Below are 24,558 nucleotides of genomic sequence, written 5' to 3' on the forward strand. Positions count from 1 at the left end.
GTCCTGTCCGTAATGATGGGCCGGTCCCAGTAGAGCTTGGCACGGTTATTATTATTATTATTGTTTTTGTTTTAGTCCGAGATTAGTTATTATTTTTATTTAATTCTAGTATAAATGAAATGTTAATGCAATGTAATGAAGTGTGATATGGATGCAAAATCTGAAGTAAATTAAATAAAAAAAAATAAAAAAATACATTAACCATTTTCATCAATTCTAAAAGCATTGGTTATGTTATTGGCTTTTTTAAATAGAGCTTTGAACTATTATAAAACTGTCATAACAAGAGTATAATAGTATTTGGATATAATTCTGGAAATTTTAATTAATTTTCTTAAGTAATAAAAAGCATAAGCCAATTTCGATAGAGCTTTTAGCGTTTAAAAGGCGTTCCTTTGACTGCATTATCGTCTATCACGTTTTTGTTTTTGTTTTAAGTGAACAAACAATTGCGCAGCTCATTTTGGATCAAGTAATTACTGAATTCCACAGTCACTGCTACTTGAATGTCGCAAATGTCGCGCAAAAAAAAAGACGACTTTATTTATAAAACAAAAAATCCAAGTCAAAAGTCATAGAGCAAATGAGCCCCGATCGACAACAAATCGCATCTCGCTGAACGATAACAAAATAACATCGTCCGAACGATTAATTGATTAAAGGGTCCGTCCTCCCGGGACGTAATGTATGGTGATGGTCTTAGTACAAATAAATGGAATCCACACAACATCCATCAATGTCGTAGATCCTATCGTTTTCGAGACACCGTATGGTAATAACTCTTTTTATCGATTTTTTTCTCTGTTATCTGATTACATTAGTGCAAACAGTTGTAGAGCTTATTCTGCAACTGAACGATTATCTTTCACCGTCCTTAGCAAATGAGACTTTGACATTCAAGCATCAAGACTATGGCATTTAAAAAAAAAAAAAAGTTAAAACAACAACACACCTTAACAAACTTCGTCAGGTTATTTTAGGTTAAAATATAAAAGAAGATAAGGTTGCGGCGTATTATCAACTTATAAAAAACAAGCTTAAAGCATGCCCCGTCTTAATATTCTTTAGACACTATTTTACGAAGACTCGCTTCAACCACGAGAAATTTAAGTTCAAGAATACATTTGATTTTGTTATTTCTATCACAGTTATCGAATTATTATTTTATGTATTCAGGGTAAGCAAAAATAGAGTTCGCTTCAAAACTGCATTTGAAAAATTCTACGTAGAGAGTGACATATTTAGTTCGTAGACCGCGCGCTACGATGTTTCAGTGCTACACTGTAGAGTCGCTACGAATGTCCTCATTACGTCTCGCGTCGGTCAGTTTGTTCACGTTTCACCTTTAATTAACATCTATCTGCTCATTAATAAAACATTTGATAAAACGGTTGAGTATAATTTGACGTAAAATTTATTAGTCAACTGAAAACGTTCGTTTTTATATAAAGTTTTATATACATGTAATGTGTTTTTTAATGAAACAAACAACGAAGTTGTTGCTCTGCAAAGAGATTTTTATTATTATTATTTTATTAACTTATTTCTACACTTACAATTATTATAATTATTTTCGAACCTGCAAAGAGAAACAACATTGAAAGATGTTGCTTCAATATGTAGACCCTTTTTAAATCTGCAAGTTTTTTTAATCTATTAAGAAAGCACGTTATATTTTTGAATGTCCAAAGCCAGAGAGCAAATCCAATTATAGAATGAACATAGCTTCCACCATAGATAATACTATTATGATAGTCGAAGCTAATGCGCGGGAAATTTAAATGTAATTAATGAAGGGCCAAGAGAGCTTCATTTACATACATGAAACTTTGATGAAATATTTTTAAAAAGAATAGCTATGATACACCTTGAATTAAAAAGCATTGAAACGTAAGCAAGGCGATTCTTTAAGCGCAAACATTTTTTGTAAGAGAAATAATACTCAATGATGATACAAAACACACAGCGTACAACATTATCTTTACGAAAAAAGAAACGTAAGATAAATATGTACGTCTTGGAACATATTTCTCGGAATCACTTAAAGCCAAGCTCCAGGGCTGAAACTCACAAAATTTTATAAAAAATTGAAAAAATCTTATAATTGAAATAATTTATACGAAATGAAATATGAGGTTTCAATAAAATATAATATGATTCGCAACTCGCATGATCTTAACACAAACGTACTATAGAGCATACTGTATTAGAGATAGATATTGGATTATGACGAAGACTTTAAACTATTGTAACTTCAGAATGCTTATGAGGTTTTTATATTCAATTAAAATTAACATTGCAAACCTTGCCGGTCTTAGGATAGGTTGTAAATTGCTCTTCAAAGCACACTTAGATCTTTAAAGTATTTTTATCTACCAAATTACCTACAACAATATTGTCCAGAATTAAATTTTATTGGTAGGTAGCAGCTTGGCTCTGCCCCTGGCATTGCTGAAGTCCATGGGCGACGGTAATCACTCACCATCAGGTGGGCCGTATGCTCGTCTGCCTACAAGGGCAATAAGAAATAATAATAAAAAATTAGAAAATAGACAATTGGTAAAAGTAAAAAAATCGTTGAAAACAGCCGGTAGGGCATTATTTTTAAAATAAAGAAGTTTGATTGACTTCCGGACTATCTCGCTATCGAATCTTAGCTCGAAGTAGAACTCTTTCTAAGTATAAGCTTAAGTTTTAAAACTATAAAAATTTTAAGTTAAATTTTTATAAGTTATAGGTAAATTATAAATGTCATTCGCGATCATAGACAGATGGTATGAGGCATGGCCATACTTAAAGCAAAGGCAAGCAACTAAGCTCAAGTATCAGGTATGACTTTCAATTAATTTAAAACTGCCCCTGTAGACGGCAGCTTAGTAGTATTGAATACCAATATTCACAAATGATGATAAATACTAAATAAATAACTTTTTTTAAATAAAACGCTTATCTAATAATAAATTTATTTTCCATTTTTTTGTTGGAGTTTCTATAAAAGCATGTTTTTTTAATCTATTATTTATTTTTCATTTTTTTAGTTTAAGTAGAATTACGTATTCATACATATTCATTAATGTACATTCAGGCATATACAACAGTTCCAATTTGCTAAGTGAAAAAAAGAAGGCGCTCCAATGAATTTGTTGTTTTGACTGCTGAAACTAAATAACGGACCGAACTGTTTAAAATATTTAATTGTCATTGTCAATTGTCAATTTTGAGTTAATCCGACGTTTTGAAGGTGACCAAAATCATGTTCAAAGATTCCGTTACATACTAACATAGATACGTATGAAGCTATTAACGTATGAAGCGTATTAAATAACAAATTGTAGGCACTCCAAATCAAATCCAAATCAAAATCAATGGCAGTATACAAATTGTCAAAGCTTACTTGATAATACGTGGTACGGTGAAAGTTTTCTAGAGAAACAAAAGTATTTCAATAACAGTCTTATCTTCGTCATCATGTTCTTTTTGACCACCAAACCCATCAAAAACAGCTCCAGTAATTTAAATAATAGGTCGACAAATTAACAGATTCAGTTCAGCCCTATCCTCGATATATGTATTCTCGTGTTTTGTATTCAAACATAGTATTTTATACCGTTCTATAATATATTCATTTGTGTGGGTTATTCCCGTTTTGTACGATCTTCGTATCGGATGTTTTCATTGAATACGTCAAAAGTCACGTTGGAACGAAATAAATTATTTCGAAGCGTCTTCAGCTTTTGGATCTGGAAATTCGAGGGATCATTGCTTCTTTAGAGTATTGTTGCTTGAGACTAATGAAGTAGGATGCTTTTGTGTGTTCTTGGACAATCATTAAGCGATTTTGGGATTACCAATTTCTATTAATATAATACGTAAGCCGTGATGAAAGGCGATTGCATGCAGCAGATCTCTGCTGCGAATGTTGCGATGGATGTGTGGAGTAACGAGAATGGATAGAATACGGAATGAATACGGAATGAATGAATGATAGGCAGCGGCTTGGCTCTGCCCCTGGCATTGCTGAAGTCCATGGGCGACGGTAACCACTCACCATCAGGTGGATCGTATGCCCGTCTGCCTAGAAAGGCAATAAAAAAAAAAATGTTAGAGGAAGTCTGAAAGTGGCACCTGTGACAGAGAAGCTGAGAAGTGCGCGTTTGGGATGGTATGGACATGTGATGAGACGAAATGAAAATGAGGTTGGTAAGAAAATGTTAACTATGAATGTGGAAGGATATAGAGGAAGGGGTAGACCTAAAAAGAAATGGATGAATTGCGTGAAAGACGATATGGGTAAGAGGGGATTGAGCGAAGAAATGGTATATGATAGAAGAGTATGGAAGGAGAAAACATGTTGCACCGACCCCAGGTAACTGGGAGAAGGGCAGCATAATGATGAATACGTAAGCCGTCGTGGTCTAAAGGATACTAGGTAATACGCCCGTTGCATTCGCGTCGAGCGATTCGACTATGCCCATGTTCAAATCCGGCAGACAGGTACTTACTATTTTTTATAATGAAATAAGAATACGTAAACCCACTTTTCTAACATATTGTTATTAATAATCAATTGTGACATAGACCTCAAGTCTCCAGTAACCACATACAACTAGTAGGCCGTGACCTCGTCCACCGATAAATGCAATAAAACAACCCATATAAAATAATTAACATACCACTTTAGTGTGACGAATTTTTAGTTTGATACCTTTTCTCTGAATTACAAACAATATCATTACAAATTTTAAGTCCAATCAGTTAAAGATGCGAGTATGCGTAAATTATGAGTAAGCAAACAAACGATCAATACCATTGTAGTTTAGTTGACGAGAAATAATACCACCAACTACAATCGTATCTCGATCCATTAACGGTGCTTTTAGGTACCATAAGCACCGGTCACCGTCCTCGTCGAACCCTTCGCTTGCGACGAAGGGCTCGACGAGTGAACTAACCCACACACAGCCCACTGAGTTTTTCACCAGATCTTTTCAGTGGGTCGCGTTTCCGATCCGGTGGTAGATTCTGCGAAGCACTGCTCTTGCTAGGGCCAGTGTTAGTAACGCACCCTGTTTGAGACCCGTGAGCTGACCTACACGTCAAGGAGAAGCTGATATAGCCTCTCAAGGCTATCAGTATAGGTAGAAAAAAAAATACAATCCTACCTTAAATACGCAGGGCCGCAATCAAACGTGCCACCACCATGAATTTCGAATCGTCTCATCAAGTATCGATCGAACCCTCGAACGATCCATAGATCCACGTTATTGGATCAACTATATCATATTCTATTCGTATCATATTATTTATCTTGTTAGTATATTTAACAAAGTAAAATGTACCATCTATGCTTTTCTCAACATCACCTGAGCCGGATATCTTTTTCCCTCATTAAATTTGTGTTTTTTATATGGGTCATCCATATTCATAATAGATAATCTTCATCCAAAATTTCGGTCTGTTTAATTAATATAGCTCGTTATCATGCCTATATATCATGTATATTCTGCAAAACGTTACATTACGTTTACGTTTGGAACATATACTATTCCAAATACGCGATAATTCTTGATTAAAATTCATTCGTCTGGATAAGCCGTAATGAAATGCATTGTCGGTTAATCGTTCGGGAATGAGCTCTTGATGAAATAAGCTCCCGGCTCACCGTGAAAAACATTCCGTGACTCAAACGCTCACATCCAAAGGCTATTTAATATTTATTAAAGCTGATCCGGTATGTGTTCTGTATTAAAATTTTATTGTGCCGCGGACTTATATTTGGGCTTTTATTTTAACCATTAAGATACATTCCAATTTATTTATGTTTATTTGTTTGGAGAGTTCATGGCGTTGACTGGAATACCGAATATAGCAAATACCCATACTCCGACCGAGAATCATACTCGTATTGTAATGGCGAGGATCAATAGTAATTTTTGTATGTTATTATTCACATATTAATTATATAAATTCCAACATGAGTTTCGCTTTTTTTACTGTGATTTCCTATTTCCGAATTACTTTTTCGTTTATTTTTATCAGGGACTGATCTTTGCTGTCTGAGCGCACATTATTTATATTCCTCATAAAATCGTCCCCTATGAGAAGGAAAGAAAGAAAATCTTCTAATAAAAACTAGAATCAAAATGTATTCACAAAGGAAGTACGATTGTTAGTCTCACCACATACCACAAAATACGATAATTATTTTCTGAAAACGCACATAGTTTTGTTTGCGTTCTGCAGAAGTTTTTTTTTTTTATTGCTAGATGAGTGGACGAGCTCACAGCCCACTCATCTAGCAGGACCTCTTGTGAGTCCGCGCGGGTGGGTACCACCACCCTGCCTATTTCTGCCGTGAAGCAGTTCGAGCGTTTCGGTTTGAAGGGTGGCGCAGCCGTTGTAACTATACTCGAGACCTTAGAACTTATATCTCAAAGTGGGTGGCGCATTTACGTTGTGGATGTCTATGGGCTCCAGCAACCACTTAACACCAGGTGGGCTGTAAGCTCGTCCACCTATCTAAGCACAAAAAAAAAGTCTTGTTAAACGTCCAACCAAAGCTACTAACTAGGTTACATGCAGATATGGATATTCATAGAACATCACTCGACCTGACAACTACGAGTCACCGTCTAAAATTAACAACCGCCAGTTGTGTAACGTCCTTAGTGTAAGCAACAAAGTCACAATAGCAACTTTGCAACTCCGGTGTCTTCTTGTTTGAATGATACGGCTCGATTATTGAAATCGAATATAGCTAAAACAAAACCAATTAGGTGTTTTTGTTAAATGATCTACGTCCTCGAGAGATGAGTTTTCATTCTCGTGACTATAGGACGACTGCCCCAGCTTTCAAACAGGAACGCATTACTGATTCGTGGCATAATAAATAAGCGTGAATATGTGTTAAGTAGCTACGTATTTAATTACGAAAATTGGTGCCTGCCTGCGGAATTCGAACACTGGCACAGACGCATTACTCTATACATATGCACCGGGCGTCTTATCTTTTAAACCACGATGATTATTAGGCCACCCTTAATTTTAAGAGTTTACCTTGACAAGTAAGATTAAATTCTTAATTTTATTTCAAAAAATACAAATGTTCACGATTGACTTACACGGTGAAGGAATAACATCGTGTAATAAAAATCAAACCCGCAAAATTATAATTTGCGTAATTACTGATTAATTACTGATGGTAGGATCTCTTGTGAGTCCGCACGGGTAGGTACCACCACCCTACCTATTTCTTTATCTTATTTAATAACTTCATATTTCTTCATCTCTATCCCCGATGTTTTATTGGCATTCAATATTAAATCGACTTGGTTTAGACAAAGTCGGACAAAGCTTACGTTAAAGGAACTGTTCTTTATATAACAAGATTAGTAAAAGTTAAGCGGATCGTAATGCTCCAAAAATCCTTATTTACCCGTCAATGTCAACGACCGCATTAAATACCGTGATATTTTAATAACTTAAGAACGACATTACTGTGAAAGGGCACGTAGCAAAACTAATGGCATCGCGTCGTGCGAGAGTGAAACATACTGTAATTATACGACACCTCACTTTATTATGGGCATTCTCGCTCACGACTCGGTCGTGCGCGGACGTGCTTCCCGATCCGTGGCCCGCTTGCGAGCTGCGTCTCTGAACTCACAGTTGTGCTCGACAGTGTAGTGACCGTGAATACATCGTGCTTACAATTCGGTAGTGCGGACGTGCCGATCCGTTGGTCGCTTGCGATTTGCGTCTCGGAGTCCATTTTTGTGCGCTAAAGTTTTGTAACCGCGAACCCACCCTTTACCAACTGCCTTTTTCAAGGCAAAACCAATCGCTACGATCAGGCTTCCTGTGGCACTCACAGGCTAGCGATTTCCTAACCTTTCCCAAAACAACAGTCTTTTTCAAGACTAGACCCCCGCTCGCGATTCTGCCTGCTGTAGCACTATACAGCCCGAGTGGGTTCCTTTCCTTTTCCCCGCCGATTGCCGTTTTCACGGCATAGGCATTCCCCCCCCTGCTCCTTGCTGTCCTGCAGCACAGGGGGGTTACAAATCCTATCCGGGGCCTCGCCTTTCGGCGAGTTCAACAAAAGTCCCGGGGCCGCCCCCCCCGGGCAAGAAGACCGAAAATGCAGCAAGAAGAAAGTGTCAGTGAAAGTGCTAGTGACATTGTCGGGTTCCTCCGGGATAGGTACCCGTCAATTAGGGCCGAGTACTTAGCGTATAGGGCCTCCCGTGGCAATCCCTCCCCCCCCGCGTCCGTCGCCGCGTATTTCAACCGTGCCTCGGAGGCACGCCGCGCGCCCCCCGCCGCCGCGTTAAGTTCGAGCGCACGTTCCGACGATGCGACTCACGAAGCGCCTAGCGCCACCCCCACCCCCGCGCCCGCGTCGGTTACGTCATCACGCGCTACGTCCGCCGCGACCTCGATCGTTTCAAGTTCAGGCTCCGATACCGAATCGGAGATGGATTTCGAATCCGCGTCAAGCCCTCAGCCTGGAACTTCGGATGGGTTCCAAACCGTAACGCGCGGTAAAAAGCGTACTCGCGCCGTGGAGTCCCGGAACTCCACGACAAAACAGACGAAATCCGCGTCCGCCTCTCGACCGAAAGTAGTAGTTACACCGGAGTCGGACTCCGCGCGCCGCGTAACCCCACCGCCGCGTCCCAAGCCCGCGCCCGCTCCCAAAGTAGCTGCCCCGCCCCCGCTGATACTTCAAGAGAAGACAGCGTGGAATCGCGTGTCCCAGGCCCTTCAGGCAAATAAAATTAATTACACCCATGCGCGTAACGTCGCGCATGGGATTCAGATCAAGGTCGCAACGCCGGGCGACCATAGGGCCCTCTCAGCATACCTCCGAAAGGAGAACATAGGTTTCCACACCTATGCTCTTCAGGAGGACCGCGAGCTCCGCGTAGTAATACGCGGAGTCCCTAAGGAGCTAGAAATAGACTACATTAAGGAGGATCTGACCGCTCAGGCCCTCCCGATAGTTAGTGTGCACCGGATGCACAGCGGGCGGGGCAAACAGCCCTATAATATGATACTCGTGGCGTTAGAACCCACCCCGGAGGCCAAAAAGAAGATCGCATGTCTCACGACAATTTGCGGCCTATCCGGGATCTCGATCGAAGCCCCCCACAAGCGTGGCACTCCCGGGCAGTGCTACAGGTGCCAACTCTATGGCCACTCGGCGCGTAATTGCCACGCGCGCCCCCGCTGCGTGAAATGCCTCGGCGATCACGCTACGTTAGACTGCGTTAGAGATAGGGAAACCGCGACCGAACCTCCCAGCTGTGTCCTATGCCTTAAGCAAGGGCACCCCGCGAACTACCGTGGATGTCCCAGGGCTCCGCGAAAACGCCCAACCCACCCAGCTCCGCGAACCGTCGGCCCAAAGACTTCGGCACCTTCAGTGCCGAAACCCGCCTTCGTGCCGGCTGCAGTTCCCACGGTCTCGGCGTGGAAAAAGCCGCTGCCGTATACGAAGGCGGGAACGGAAACCGCACCCCCGCCCCCGCTCGTGACACGCCCCGCGCCCCAGCCCCTGCTCGCAGCTCGCCCCGCGCCCGCGTTCCGTCCCCCGCAACCCTCCGCCGTCAACGACTTCGCGCTCGTGCGTGACTTCGTCACCGCGGTCAACTTCGACCGTCTGCGATCGTTCGCAGACGCGATACGTAGGTCGGTAACCCCCGAACAGCGGCTCGCGGCCGCTTTCGATCACATGGACGTCTACGAGTCCGTGTCGCGTACGTTATAAAATCTTTACCGGTAACCAATGGCGCAAAAAGGTAGAGAAAAACCGTATTCCCTTACGTTAGCATTCTATAATGCTAACGGACTCGCGCGGCAACGCGATCAAATTTTTGAATTCCTCCGCGACAATCTTGTAGATATTCTATTAGTGCAGGAAACCTGTCTGAAGCCCTCGCGTCGTGACCCGAAAGTCGCGAATTACGTCATGGTTAGGAATGACAGACTCACCGCCTCCAAAGGCGGGACTGCCATTTACTATAGGCGGGCCCTGCACGTTGTCCCTCTCGATACTCCCTCGCTCTCACATATCGAGGCGTCAGTGTGCCGTATCTCGCTGACGGGACACCAGCCGATCGTCATCGCATCCGTTTATCTCCCCCCGGACAAGCCCCTCCTGAGCAGTGATATCGAGTCACTGTTCGGCATGGGAGGCTCTGTCATCCTGGCAGGCGATTTAAATTGCCACCACACTAGGTGGAACTGCCATCGTACAAACGTTAACGGTAGGCGTCTCGACGCGTTTATAGACGACCTCACCTTTGAAATAGTCGGTCCCCCAACTCCAACATGTTATCCGTATAACATCGCGCTCCGTCCGAGCACTATAGACCTGGCATTGCTTAGGAACGTAACTCTGCGCTTGCGTTCCATCGAAGCAATGTCAGAGCTCGACTCAGACCACCGACCTGTCGTTATGCAGCTCGGTCGCCCTCACAACCCAGTCACTGTTACGAGGACCATGGTGGATTGGAATAAGCTGGGCACGTGCCTAGCCGACGCCGCTCCGCCAATCCTCCCTTACGGCCCGGATTCGAATCCATCCCCCGAGGACACCGTCGAATCCATAAACATCATTACCGATCACATCTCTTCCGCGATCATTAGATCTTCTAAAGAAGTCGATGTGGAGGACAGCTTCCACCGCATCAGACTGTCCCCCGATCTTAGGAATCTCTTAAGAGTTAGGAACGCGGCAATCCGGGCCTACGATCGTCTTCCCACGCATTCAAACCGGATTCAGATGCGTCGTCTACAACGCGAAGTCCACTCCCGCTTAAGCGACGCGCGTAACGATAATTGGCATAGTTATTTAGAACAACTCGCGCCCTCCCACCAAGCATACTGGCGACTAGCTAGGACTCTCAAATCCGAAACTACCGCTACTATGCCTCCCCTCTTACGCCCTTCAGGCCAACCACCGGCATTCGATGACGATGACAAGGCTGAGCTGCTGGCCGATGCACTGCAAGAGCAGTGCACCACCAGCACTCAACACGCGGACCCCGAACACACCGAGTTAGTCGACAGGGAGGTCGAGCGCAGAGCTTCCCTGCCGCCCTCGGACGCGTTACCCCCCATTACCACGGACGAAGTTAGAGACGCGATCCACAACCTCCAACCTAGGAAGGCACCAGGCTCCGACGGCATCCACAACCGCGCGCTAAAATTTTTGCCAGTCCAACTGATAGCAATGTTGGCTACAATTTTAAATGCCGCTATGACGCACTGCATCTTTCCCGCGGTGTGGAAAGAAGCGGACGTTATCGGTATACATAAGCCGGGCAAACCGACAAACGAAACTTCTAGTTACCGTCCGATTAGTCTCCTCTCGACGATAGGAAAAATCTACGAACGGCTCCTTAGGAAACGCCTCTGGGATTTTGTTACCGCGAACAAAATTCTCATAGACGAACAGTTCGGATTCCGCTCTAAACACTCGTGCGTACAACAAGTGCACCGCCTCACGGAGCACATTCTGATAGGACTAAATAGGCGTAAACAAATCCCGACCGGCGCCCTCTTCTTCGACATCGCGAAGGCGTTCGACAAAGTCTGGCACAACGGTTTAATTTATAAACTGTACAACATGGGAGTGCCAGACAGACTCGTGCTCATCATACGAGACTTCTTGTCGAACCGTTCGTTTCGATATCGAGTAGAGGGAACTCGTTCTCGTCCCCGTCAACTGACCGCCGGAGTCCCGCAAGGCTCCGCGCTCTCCCCGTTATTATTTAGTTTGTATATCAATGATATACCCCGGTCTCCGGAGACCCATCTAGCGCTCTTCGCCGATGACACGGCTATCTACTACTCGTGTAGGAAGATGTCGCTGCTTCATCGGCGACTCCAGATCGCAGTAGCCACCATGGGACAGTGGTTCCGGAAGTGGCGAATAGACATTAACCCCACGAAAAGCGCAGCGGTGCTCTTCAAAAGGGGTCGCCCTCCGAACATCACTTCGAGCATCCCACTCCGTAGTAGGCGCGCAAACACCTCCGCCGTTAGTCCCATCACTCTCTTTGGCCAGCCCATACCGTGGGTCTCGAAGGTCAAATATCTAGGCGTCACCCTCGACAGAGGGATGACATTCCGTCCCCATATAAAAACGGTACGCGACCGCGCCGCGTTTATTCTAGGACGACTCTATCCAATGCTTTGTAGTCGAAGCAAACTGTCCCTCCGTAATAAGGTAACTCTCTACAAAACTTGTATACGCCCCGTCATGACGTATGCAAGCGTAGTGTTCGCTCACGCAGCCCGCACCAACTTGAAATCCCTTCAGGTTATTCAATCACGATTCTGCAGGATAGCCGTCGGAGCGCCTTGGTTCCTTAGGAATGTGGATCTCCACGACGACCTGGAGCTCGACTCTTTTAGTAAGTATCTACAGTCGGCATCGCTGCGCCATTTTGAGAAGGCGGCACGACATGAGAACCCTCTCATCGTAGCCGCTGGAAATTACATACCCGACCCAGTAGACCGAATGGTAAACCGTCGACGTCGCCCAAAGCACGTCATTACGGATCCTCCTGATCCATTAACGGTGCTTTTAGGCACCACAAGCACCGGTCACCGTCCTCGTCGAACCCGTCGCTTGCGACGAAGGGCTCGACGAGCGAACTAACCCATAGACACAGCCCACTGAGTTTCTCGCCGGATCTTCTCAGTGGGTCGCGTTTCCGATCCGGTGGTAGATTCAGCGAAGCACTGCTCTTGCTAGGGTCAGTGTTAGCAACTCTCCGGTTGAGCCCCGCGAGCTCACCTACTAACGTTAGGGTGAAGCTGAAGTAGCCTCTCAAGGCTATCAGCATAGGTAGGGAAAAAAAAAAAAAAATTATTATGGACGTTGAGAAATTGGAGGATATTCTTTCTAGTTCTCTCAGTAGTTGCTATAATCATTACTTCTAACCTTTGTAGTTATGAGTAGTAAGATATCTTATCTGCTTAATCACGCTTAGCGTTGTATAGGTGAAAGACATTGTTCAATCATTATTTTATTGAAATTTGTTTTTAGTTATAATTTTATTAATAAAATGTTCATAATAAAATGTTTGTTCGTATTTTACTAGCATTGGCACCTCGTTCATCCGATTAAATAGCGCTTATTAACCGCCCTCCAAGCGTTAATTGGTCGTCGTAGCCCATAAATATTACAACATAATGCCATCTGTCTTGAGACTAAAGACTAAGGATCGAAATTTTAATATTATTGTATGTAATTTAATTTAATATGAAGGCAAAATTATCTTCTTCTTGGATTTAAAAGATGATGGTCTAATCATGAGGGGTCATCGTCCCTCCCTAAGCATTAGGTACTACCGCCCTGCCTATTTCTGCCGTGAAGTAGTAATGCGTTTCGGTTTGAAGGGTAGGGCAGCCGTTGTAACTATACTGAGATCTTAGAACTTATATCTCAAGGTGGGTGGCGCATTTACGCTGTAGATGTCCATGGGCTCCAGTAACCACTTAACACCAGGTGGGCTGTGAGCTCGTCCACCCATCTAAGCAATAATAAATAAATAAATAAATAAACACTTTCCAACAAATATAAGTGCAAAGATAGTACAAATCCAAGAGAAAATTACCCTACCACTTCTAACCATACAATTTTATTATATTTTGGTTTTTTTTTTCTATGATACGACGTTATTCCTGCGTCGTTCTTGGACGATTTATACGTATTATTCCCACTTCCTTGGGGCATATAACCGTATTATTCCCACTTCCTTGGAGCATATAACCGAGATGTTATTTCATTCTATTATCTATTGCTTTACTCTCCAGCTCATGTGAGCGTTGCAAAAAATTCAAATTAATTCTATCCATATGATGAAACCGCTCAAGGGATAAGTAATAAAAAAATTGTGGGATCCTTTTGTTTATCGAATACATTTTTTTTTTTTTTTTTTTTATGATTGAAGGATTACTGTTGGCCCGGAGGCCTTTCCAGTTTCACCAGGACAGGTGGGCGAGCAAAGGCTCAGCCAGGAGGGGTGGGATTTGCTAACAGCTGCCCGAGCGCCTCCGAAGGAGACCTAACAACTCAAGAGTAGCTGCTTCGCGAATGAATCTACTACCGGATCGGAATCGCGACCCGCTGAGAAGATCCGGCGAGAAACTCAGTGAGCTGATTCATGGGTTAGGTTGCACGGCGAACTCTTTGTCGAGTTCGACGAGTACGGTTACCGAGGTCCCTAAGCCTGCTCCTAGAGCTGAAGGCGTCTAGTGCAAAGGTTATTGGATCTGATGGATCCGTAAGGACGTGTCTAGGGCGTCGACGGTGACTGGCTCCTGCATGATCAGGATTCGGGGAGTAGTCAGCGGCGGCTACGATAAGGCGATTATCATGACGCATAGCCTTATCGAAGTACCGTTCCGACGCTGACTTCATGTATTTCTGTATAGATTCGAGGCCCAGGTCGTCGTGTAGGTCAACGTTCCTCACGAACCACGGAGCTCCGACGGCTAACCTGCAAAAGCGGGATTGTAGAGATTGAAGGGTGTCTATGTGTGTGCGGGCCGCGTGAGCGAACACCACACTCGCGTAAGTCATGACGGGCCTTATGCAAGTTTTGTAAAGTGTCACCTTGTTCCGAAGGGACATTTTACTCCGCTTACAGATCATGGGGTAGAGTCTACCGAGAATAAACGCGGCACGGTCACGGACTGATTTTATATGCGGGCGGAATGTCATCGATGCATCCATGGTAACGCCCAGGTACTTGACCTTCCTGGCCCAGGGTATGGATTGACTAAAGAGAGTAATCGGGGGTGTGAGATTCCTCCTCCTAATACGGAAGGAAATCCGTCTGGAGCTTCCCCTCTGAAATAGCACCGCAGTACTTTTCGCTGGGTTGATGTCTATGCGCCATTTTCGGAACCACTGTCCTAGGGCTAGGGCTGCGCTCTGAAGCTTCTTCGCGATTAGGGACTTGTTTCTACTGGAATAGTAAACAGTCGTGTCGTCGGCGAATAAAGCTAAATGGGTCGGTGGCGACCGGGGAATATCGTTAACGAATAAGCTAAATAGGAGGGATGAAAGGACAGAGCCTTGCGGGACTCCAACTGTGAGAGGTCGTGGGGAGGAGCGGGTTCCCTCGACTCGATATCGAAAAGAGCGGTTCGACAAGAAGTCCCGTATGATGAGCACGAGACTATCCGGCACACCCATGTTGAATAGTTTGAAAATCAAACCGTTGTGCCAGACTTTGTCTAACGCTTTAGCGACGTCGAAGAAGAGAGCTCCCGTGTATAACGGTTTTGGTCGATTAAGCCCCACAAGAATGTGCTCCGTGAGGCGGTGCACCTGTTGAACGCATGAGTGATTTGTACGGAATCCGAATTGTTCATCGATGAGAATGCCCTTGGATGAGACGAAGTCTCTGAGGCGTTTGTAGAGCAGACGCTCATACAGTTTGCCTAGAGACATGAGGCTAATCGGGCGGTAGCTCGTCGGATGATTTTTTGGTTTACCGGGTTTATGTATGCCGATAACGTCCGCTTCTTTCCACACCGCGGGAAAGATACAGTTCGCCATAGCGGCATTGAAAATAGATGCCAACATCACGATGAGTTGGACGGGTAGAAGTTTAATAACGCGGTTGGATATACCGTCGGAACCGGGAGCCATGCGAGGACGCAGGTCTTTGATCAAGTCTTTCACTTCCATCGGGGTGACGGGTGGTAACGCATCCGAGGGTGGCAAGGAGACTCTGCGTTCTACCTCACTGTCTACTAATTCTACATGAACAGGGTCCACGGATTGAGTGCTGGGCGTGCACTGGGCTTGCAATGTATCGGCCAGCAACTCTGCTTTTTCGTCATCATCAAACGCCGCGAGTCGGCCTGAGGGGCCTACGAGGGGGGGCATAGTTACTACCGTATCCGATTTGAGAGTACGAGCTAAGCGGTAGTAAGACCTTTGGGAGGGCGCGAGTCCTTCTAAGAAATCAGACCATCTAGCATCTCGGACTTCGGCGATGCGAGACTTTACGTCGCGTTGTAGGGCACGCAATCGAATACGATTTTCCGCGGTAGGATACCTGTCGTAGGCGCGTATCGAGGCGTTCTTAGCTCTAAGAAGTTCCCTAATATCATCGGACAATTTGAAGCGGTGAAGGAAGTCCTCCGCTACAACTTGTTTCGATGATCTATCTAATGTTGAGGTGATGTGTGACGTTAAGATGTCTATGGCAATATCGAATACCTTGGCCAAATGCTAAGTACTTCGTTCGAAAGTACTGTTCGTTTCTTTGTGTCGAGTATCTAGGTAAGAAAGAAGAGCCGGAAACACAGACAGCCCTTCGCTATGGGTAATGCAGAATGTTTTTAGAAGCCACTGCAAGCTAAAAGAAACAATATTGGGTATTCCAAGTCATAAGACTTTTGTAGATTTTTTGTGAAAATAATAATATATACATTATTACGTCAGTTTTAAGGAGGGTCCAGTCAGTTGATATTAAGTTCGGTATAATTATGATAGGACTCTGTTAGTTAATAGCTTTTCGCAAGTAGCTTCGCCTAACTGCACTATACTTTATATCAGCAGTGAGTAATTGGATCCTCACGTCCCCGGGATTGGAGGTAAACCCCCTCTGCACAATATTTCCTAAGGTTCAAATTATTTCCGTACTTTTGATCAGAATTAATACAGTAGCTTAGGCGTAAAACGATAACAGATATACAGAGTTGCTTTTGTACTATTTGCTATCTGACTTTTAACATCTAACAGAATAAAATTACTAGAATGTTTGCAAGACAAATTTATTTTTCTACATCAGATTTTTTTAATAAACGGTGAAACCTGATTTTAATTGTTTACCAATGCTCGTAGATATCAATAGACGATTACCGTCTCTCTTGAGACATTAAATCGAAGTGTCATTTTTATAAGGACTGCCTCACACTTAATACCAGAAGTCTAGACTATTCCACAACAGAAATAGACGAAAGGTCGTAGACACCTCAAGACAACATCTTATCCTTCTACCAACATCAAGTTTGAGGGATATTCGTCAAGGCAAGGTGCCTTAGATATGATTTGAACAGGAGAAGCGTTTTTTCTGAAAAACGAAAATAAGGTATTCTCCATTTAGAAAATTTATTTAGGATGATAGTTAAACTCGGGTATCTAGAAATATGAAATATTAGATAAATTATAATAACTAAGGGATAAAGATTATAAGTAAGTTGAACAGTGAAATGTTGTACATGTTCGTTCTTAATGTGATTTATGAGTTTGCATTATCAAGGGAACTACTTAACTTTCATTGTGGTCCCCTAGTATGTTTCTTGAGGATTTCATTTCATAGCTATATATTATTTATTACTGTTAGATTGGGAGTTCATGTTATCGTTGATATTAGCGTCCGTGACATAACAGGTAAGACGTTCCGTGAACTCATCTCAACATACGATTATGTCATATTAGGTTTGTTACATGATACTAATACAGGTTTGAGCCCCGTGAGCTCATCTACTAAGGTTACGCTGAAATAGCCTCTCAAGGCTATCAGAATAGGTAGAAAACAAAAAGATACTAAAACAAATTATTGTAATCTTTTATATAAATAAAATTATTAAAGCTCTCTCTTGGTACGCGCATCATTCAAAAACCGGTAGATAGATTTCAATATTTTTTTAGTTTGACTTCTTCAATAATTGGATCTTATTTAACAAAAAAAGTATGACGATATTTTGATGTTACATGAAGTTAAGGGTTTTTTAAATAACTACGATAGTTTATAGTGGCACTTAATCGATAGTGTCAATAGTTTTTCAGAATGTTGCTATAGTTGTGTTACATGGCTTAATATGAAATCAATACTTGATACCATTCGGCCCTGTGTAAGTAATTCCGTCTATAATATGATGGTTTGGACCGTGTTATAGGTGTATTCCCGTATAACGCGCCCGTGTAACCCCATATAAAGTAATGCTTAACTTTTCTTGGTATTTCTACGCCTTTTAGAGTTTCAGTATAAAATGTACCAGTATATAATCAATGTTCTTACAATTCAAAAACTAAGAGTTTAATTTAATTAAGTAATTTAATTTTATCTATATATTAATACGTGAAGCCAAAAATTTGTATCCCTTTTTACGAAAATTGCGCGGACGGAGGAGTATGAAATTTTCCACACTTATAGAGAATATAGAGAAGAAGTGCACAATGTTAATATATTTTTTAAATAATACTTAAAAGATACATTAAATCAATAAAGAAAACATTACACACACTACATACCATGTATTTGACGCACACACGCATGCATATTATTTATTGTCAAACTTTTGTTCTTGACGTCTGTTGTCAAATTGAGAATATATTAAATATTGTTTGTCTTTGTTAATATTTTTTATAGTGTAGTCTTGGCGAAATTTGTGATTATAGAAGTATAAAATACAATCATAATAGTGTACAAACCTACAATTCCAATTAATTATAGTCGAATTTCGACTACTGCGGGACCTCTAGTAACAACTTAATAGACACAATGTGCAAATGAAAACGAAATTAATTCTGAACTGTAAAAGTCATTACGAATTTCACAGTATACATAAAATAGTGTGCGGAATATCCCCTGGGGCAAAGTACGTGTTATATGAGGGACATGAAATAGCATAATAAGAGTTTTGCGTTATAGGGGGGATTACAACAACCTATTTCTTCGGAAACTAGCCATCCATAAGTATATTTTGATGAGTAATATTACCGCTATTCCGATATTACTGAAACTTCGATTTCGTGTGGGCTAGGCACATTGCTCATAGCCGCTGGGACCGAAAATCTATCAACTGGCGAGCGTATACCAGAAGACGTAGCTTGGATAGACCTTCCACAAGGTGGACCAACGACGTAGTAAGGGTCGTAGGAATCTACTGAATGCAGGCTGCGCAAGACCGGTTTTTGTGGCGCAGCTCGGGGAAGACCTATGTCCAGCAGTGAACGTCTGTGGGCTAAAAGAAGAAGAAGAACTCATGTTTCAAGCAGAGCATTATTTTACAGTGTGACATCTGTGGGTTTTGGTAACATCAAAAAACCTGTTTCTTAATGTACTTATCTAGGTAAAAATGAAGCTTGCGTTAAGATAAATTGCGATTATAGCATTTTTTTTAATAATAATAAGTTTTATTAATAAAGGTTTTTATATTACACAAACACATATTTTTGAAGCCGGTTTCTCAAAAAGAATTTATTTGTTACAGAATTTTCGACGCAACACAAAAAAATGAACAAATCTCACAAATGGAAGCTGCTACATGGCATTTCGAACAGACGGTATGTAATTCAGACATCAGCAAACTAAATCTCCGGAGCACAAAATCACCTATATTTCCCCATTACGTATTGAACGATTTATTTATTGTTACAGAGAACTGGCGTACGAGAAAATGACTGAAGTAATTCTGATCGATACGTGTGCGGAATATTATTGGAGATTATTCGCCGAATTATTCACCGCTGCGAATTTTTTTATCATGCTACTTGAAATTTAGTAGTTGAAATATATCCAAAATGGGTCAAGCAGCTACTCACGATGCAAATAACTACACCTCCATTAATTACACGGAGATTTACGACGTGATTGAAGACGAAAAGGACGTATGCGCCGTCGCTGACGAACCTAAATATCCTAGTAGTTTTGGAATAAGTTTAGCTGTTCCAGAATGGGAAGCTATTTGTACAGCTATAATACTAACGATGATTATAATTTCAACGGTGGTCGGAAACATTCTTGTTATATTAAGTGTATTTACCTACAAACCCCTTAGAATTGTTCAGAACTTCTTCATTGTATCCTTAGCTGTGGCAGATTTAACCGTAGCCATATTAGTTCTGCCGTTGAACGTTGCATATTCTATCCTCGGACAATGGGTCTTTGGCATTTACGTCTGTAAAATGTGGCTCACTTGCGACATAATGTGTTGTACGTCGTCCATTCTAAACCTTTGCGCCATCGCCTTAGATAGATATTGGGCCATTACGGATCCCATAAATTACGCACAAAAAAGAACATTGGAACGAGTTCTCTTTATGATCGGAATCGTTTGGATACTGTCGCTTGTGATTAGTTCTCCACCTTTACTTGGATGGAACGATTGGCCTGAAGTGTTCGAACCTGATACACCATGTCGCTTAACTTCGCAACCAGGGTTTGTAATATTTTCATCATCTGGCTCCTTCTACATTCCGCTTGTCATAATGACTGTAGTTTATTTCGAAATCTATTTAGCGACCAAAAAGAGACTAAGGGACCGAGCTAAAGCAACCAAAATCAGTACGATTTCCAGCGGTCGGAATAAATATGAAACTAAAGAAAGTGATCCTAACGACCAGGATTCGGTCAGCTCGGATGCTAATCCCAACGAACATCAAGGGAGTACACGTCTTGTTGCGGAAAACGAGAAGAAACACAGGACAAGAAAATTGACCCCAAAAAAGAAACCGAAGCGCCGATACTGGAGCAAAGATGATAAATCACACAACAAACTGATAATCCCAATATTATCTAATGAAAACTCCGTTACAGATATCGGAGAAAATCTCGAAAATAGAAACACATCTTCCGAAAGTAATTCCAAGGAAACTCACGAGGATAATATGATAGAAATAACTGAGGCGGCGCCCGTGAAAATACAAAAACGTCCTAAACAAAATCAAACTAACGCAGTTTATCAGTTTATTGAAGAGAAACAAAGAATATCGCTTACGAGAGAACGAAGAGCTGCAAGGACCCTAGGTATCATAATGGGCGTTTTCGTGGTATGCTGGCTTCCTTTCTTTGTCATCTACCTCGTTATACCATTCTGTGTTAGCTGTTGCCTCTCAAATAAGTTTATAAACTTCATAACTTGGCTGGGCTACGTTAATTCAGCTTTAAATCCTTTGATTTACACCATCTTTAACATGGACTTCAGGCGAGCGTTCAAGAAACTTTTATTCATTAAATGCTAATAAAGGTGTGCCAAAGACTAAAGATGATTTAAAATTTTAAATAGATGTTCTCGCTGAAATTGCTGATTTGCTCAAAATTTAATAAATAAACCACCTTCGTAAGTAAGTAGTATTATTAGAAATGAATATCCTTTTTATCTATCATCAAACTTTAATCTTTAAATAAAATAATAGTGATATTATAAAATATTAGTAGGTAGTTTCTAAATAATATTAAAATTAACTTAGACTTTGTATTGAAGTTGTTGTGTCCATTTTGTAAATATCGATGTAATTAATACATAGTGCATAGCACGCTAGGAATTTTCATTGTGTAAATATGTGAATTGAACGAATTTAATGTTAAAGAGCATTGTAACCAACGAAGAAAAGTTTTATTATTACTAGCGTCTCGTTTAAAATAATGTAAATACATATCTTGGTCCATTGTATAATATATTAGTGATATTTGTAAGATAGATATTATAAGTATATTAATCGTGTTTAACTACATATTTTGTTTTAGAAACGTAAATGTCGTATCTCTTTAAATGGCTAATGTAAACAATACATACGTAGAGGCGAATTATATTGGTTTATAGCATATCCCTTTGAAATAATTTGAGCCCTTATTTAAAAGGGATATTAATGTTCAAGTTTGTTTTTCCATTACAATAAATAATAATTAATAATTAGTGGTTTTTCATTCCGTAAAATAATCTGACAGATTTTTGAAGATCAGTAGATTATCTATTGAAACAATAAAATTTAATTTAGTTTTTGGCGTCAATACTAGCAACATAAACTAAAGAATGAACTTGATGCCTATACTTGCTCGTTCGAGTAATATAAAAATAAAATCTTTATAAATCATTGTCCAATGTTTCCCAAAAAAAAATATATTTATACCTTGACATTTTCTTCGGTTTTCCCTAGTCGCAGACATAATTAAAACAGCTTTACGGTTTCCCGTTTTTTTTTTAATATACATAATATTATTTTCGACGACTCAAATACTTCACTGTTTTTATGATCACGGAAGATAGAATATATATTGAAATACCGGTAAAGCATTTTTAGTGTTAATAGGGTTCAAGATCCATAGTTAGGCTAGTTAGATAGTTAGGTTAGGTTAAAATTCCATAGACACTGCAATACAAAAAAAAACGAAATGGAGGAAATTTCGGTTTGCGAACGTGCGAATCTCGGACCGGCGATATTCTCATGGCTAAATAAAACTCGTGCCAAATTCCTATGCAGCATGATTGAAAGATGGGGGAGTAATGCTTTTTGGTTTGAAGGGTGGGGCAGGTAAGGTAAGGTCTTCCACCCACCTAAGCAATAAAAAATAAAAAAGGACTTGGTGCACCAACCCCAACACGCGACAGGGAGAAGGAGAAAGATACTACCTGGGAGATAATTGGTTTTTTTTTTGCTTATTGCTTGATTTTTATTACACGATGTTATTCCTTCACCGTGGAAGTCAATCGTAAACATTTGTTGAGTACGTATTTAATTAGAAAAATTGGTACCCGCCTGAGATTCGAACACCGGTGCATCGCTCAACACGAATACACCGGACGTGTTATCCTTTAGGCCACGACGACTTCAAAAGGGATGGAATAATAATCTCTACTGGGATCATATGAGAGGTTTATCTTTCAGTTACTTCCAACTGACTTCTTTCAGCTACTTCCTACTGACTGGTCTTCCTTTTCAAATATTGTACTGTTAATATCGGCAGAAATATGAAGTTTATCTCTAGGGTTCACCTTTCGCGTTAGATGAAGACATTTAATTTGCAATTATTCTTTCAACGGTCTCTTATTTTGGTTCACTAGTAGCCTCTTCGAATATCTTCCACGACGCCTGTACTTGGCTAAATCGTGAAAAATACATCTATTGGTGAACGTATCTGTATAACGATCACAAAAGAGTATAATTAATTATTTTTGTCTGATTCGGTTCTTGTTTGACAGAGAATTTTATTAAATGTTAGTGTAATTGGCAATTAAATCACATTTGTACAAGTTTTCTTTGTAGCATTGTATTCGTGAGTTTACAAGGAAATTAATGAAGTTTTATCATTATTATTCCACATCATTGTTTATTTCTTGTGCTTTGTAAGTTCATCATAAATTTCACCTTTTAGAGACTACGTTTCTTAAGCCTGATAAGGTATTGATGTTTTTCTCTCTCTTATCTTTCTGTCTCATCTTGGTTGTCCAAGTGTTTCGCTAATGGTTAACATGACAGGGCTTTTAGAGTAGTTCTATTAAATCTACGTGCAAAAGAAATCTTGCAAAAATAGATCTCTGAAGTCACATTGACCTCATGTTATAGTCCTCTTTTCATGATTCAATATGAACTGTAGTATTCAATTTGTGTTGCCTATAGGCTGCTGGGACTTTATTACTAAAAAACTCGATAAGTGAGCTTTTAAACACATCTGAATATCTTTCGATATAAAAAATGATCGCAACAGGAGTTTCTAAGTCAGCTATTCTGATTCCCTAGCAGACTAGGGACTACTACAAATAGTACAAATCTTCAAAGATCAATATTCAATACGCGACCACAACCTAAGTCACAAACAACGTTTCTTTTTGGGCTTCCAAAAGCCAAAGCTTCTCGTCTATTTCCAGGAAATATATAGTCGCAACAAACAATCGACTCGAATCCACATTACGGGTATGTAGTTGTGTATAGAGAGAACATTTACGAAGTAGGCTACGTATAATGTAATGGTGATTTCATACAACCCACTGTTCCACGGAATGGACTGGAAATGGATAGCCCGAGTTATTTTCTAAGACTAATAGGGGAGATATTTATTTTAATTTCTTCTGCATAGATGATGTACCAGTGTACATCAGCAGTACAGTGCATGCTTCGTATCAATGCAGATGGAGCTAAGGGAATCAGATAGTGAATATCGCTACCCACATTAACCCAAAACAAATTCCAAACTGGATTGAATACAGAGTATTTGGTCCTAGAAACTGAAACACAAGTTTGTTTTGAGGCAGAACAGAAGCACGTTACCGATAACCAATAATACATATATTTTTTTTATTTGTGGCTTTCATTTGTAGTTCAAGATGCTATTCCTTCATTTGGTAAAAAAAAGGTATCTGACACCAATCGTTACAAATACATTGGTTGTCTTATTGAAAATCAAATCGAAATTTATACATTTTTAAGATTAAATCTATTAGAGGTTTAGTAAGGCATAATTTTAGCCTCTAGGCACAATGTTTTTTTTGCCTACCTAATAGGCGGTAGTCTAAGGGGCTATAACAACTACGTGCGGAACGGTAGTTGTGAGTTCACGGGCCCAACTTGAGAGAAATGCTAAAACTGTTACTGGTGAATTACTGGTAGTAGGACCTCTTGGGAGTCCGCACGGGTAGGTACCACCACCCCACCTATTTCCGCCGTGAAGCAGTAATGCGTTTCGGTTCGAAGGGTGGGGAAGCCGTTGTAACTATACTGAGAACTTATATCTCGAGGTGGGTGGCGCATTTACGTTGTAGATGTCTATGGACTCCAGTAACCACTTAACACCAGGT

The 24,558-nt window shown here is 41.1% G+C and overlaps 1 protein-coding gene and 1 long non-coding RNA gene across 2 annotated transcripts in view; both read left to right on the forward strand.

The window, feature by feature from the left end:
* The window catches only part of LOC693055 (octopamine receptor), an 86,802-nt gene extending 65,126 nt beyond the window's left edge, over nt 1-21,676 (forward strand). Inside the window, 4 exon segments of the mRNA NM_001044039.1 lie at nt 19,258-19,330; nt 19,425-19,677; nt 19,679-19,686; nt 19,689-21,676. Coding sequence (NP_001037504.1) covers nt 19,568-19,677; nt 19,679-19,686; nt 19,689-21,007 — 1,437 coding nt within the window. The 5' untranslated portion in view covers nt 19,258-19,330; nt 19,425-19,567 and the 3' untranslated portion in view covers nt 21,008-21,676.
* A 1,308-nt stretch (nt 21,677-22,984) lies between these two features.
* LOC134201173 (uncharacterized) lies at nt 22,985-24,061 on the forward strand. The gene is made up of 2 exons (XR_009976382.1): nt 22,985-23,109; nt 23,841-24,061. It is a non-coding gene; the product is annotated as an uncharacterized LOC134201173 (long non-coding RNA).
* The last annotated feature ends 497 nt before the right edge of the window (nt 24,062-24,558 follow it).

This window comes from Bombyx mori, chromosome 23, assembly GCF_030269925.1.
Source record: "Bombyx mori chromosome 23, ASM3026992v2".
In the NCBI taxonomy this organism is placed as follows: domain Eukaryota; kingdom Metazoa; phylum Arthropoda; class Insecta; order Lepidoptera; family Bombycidae; genus Bombyx; species Bombyx mori.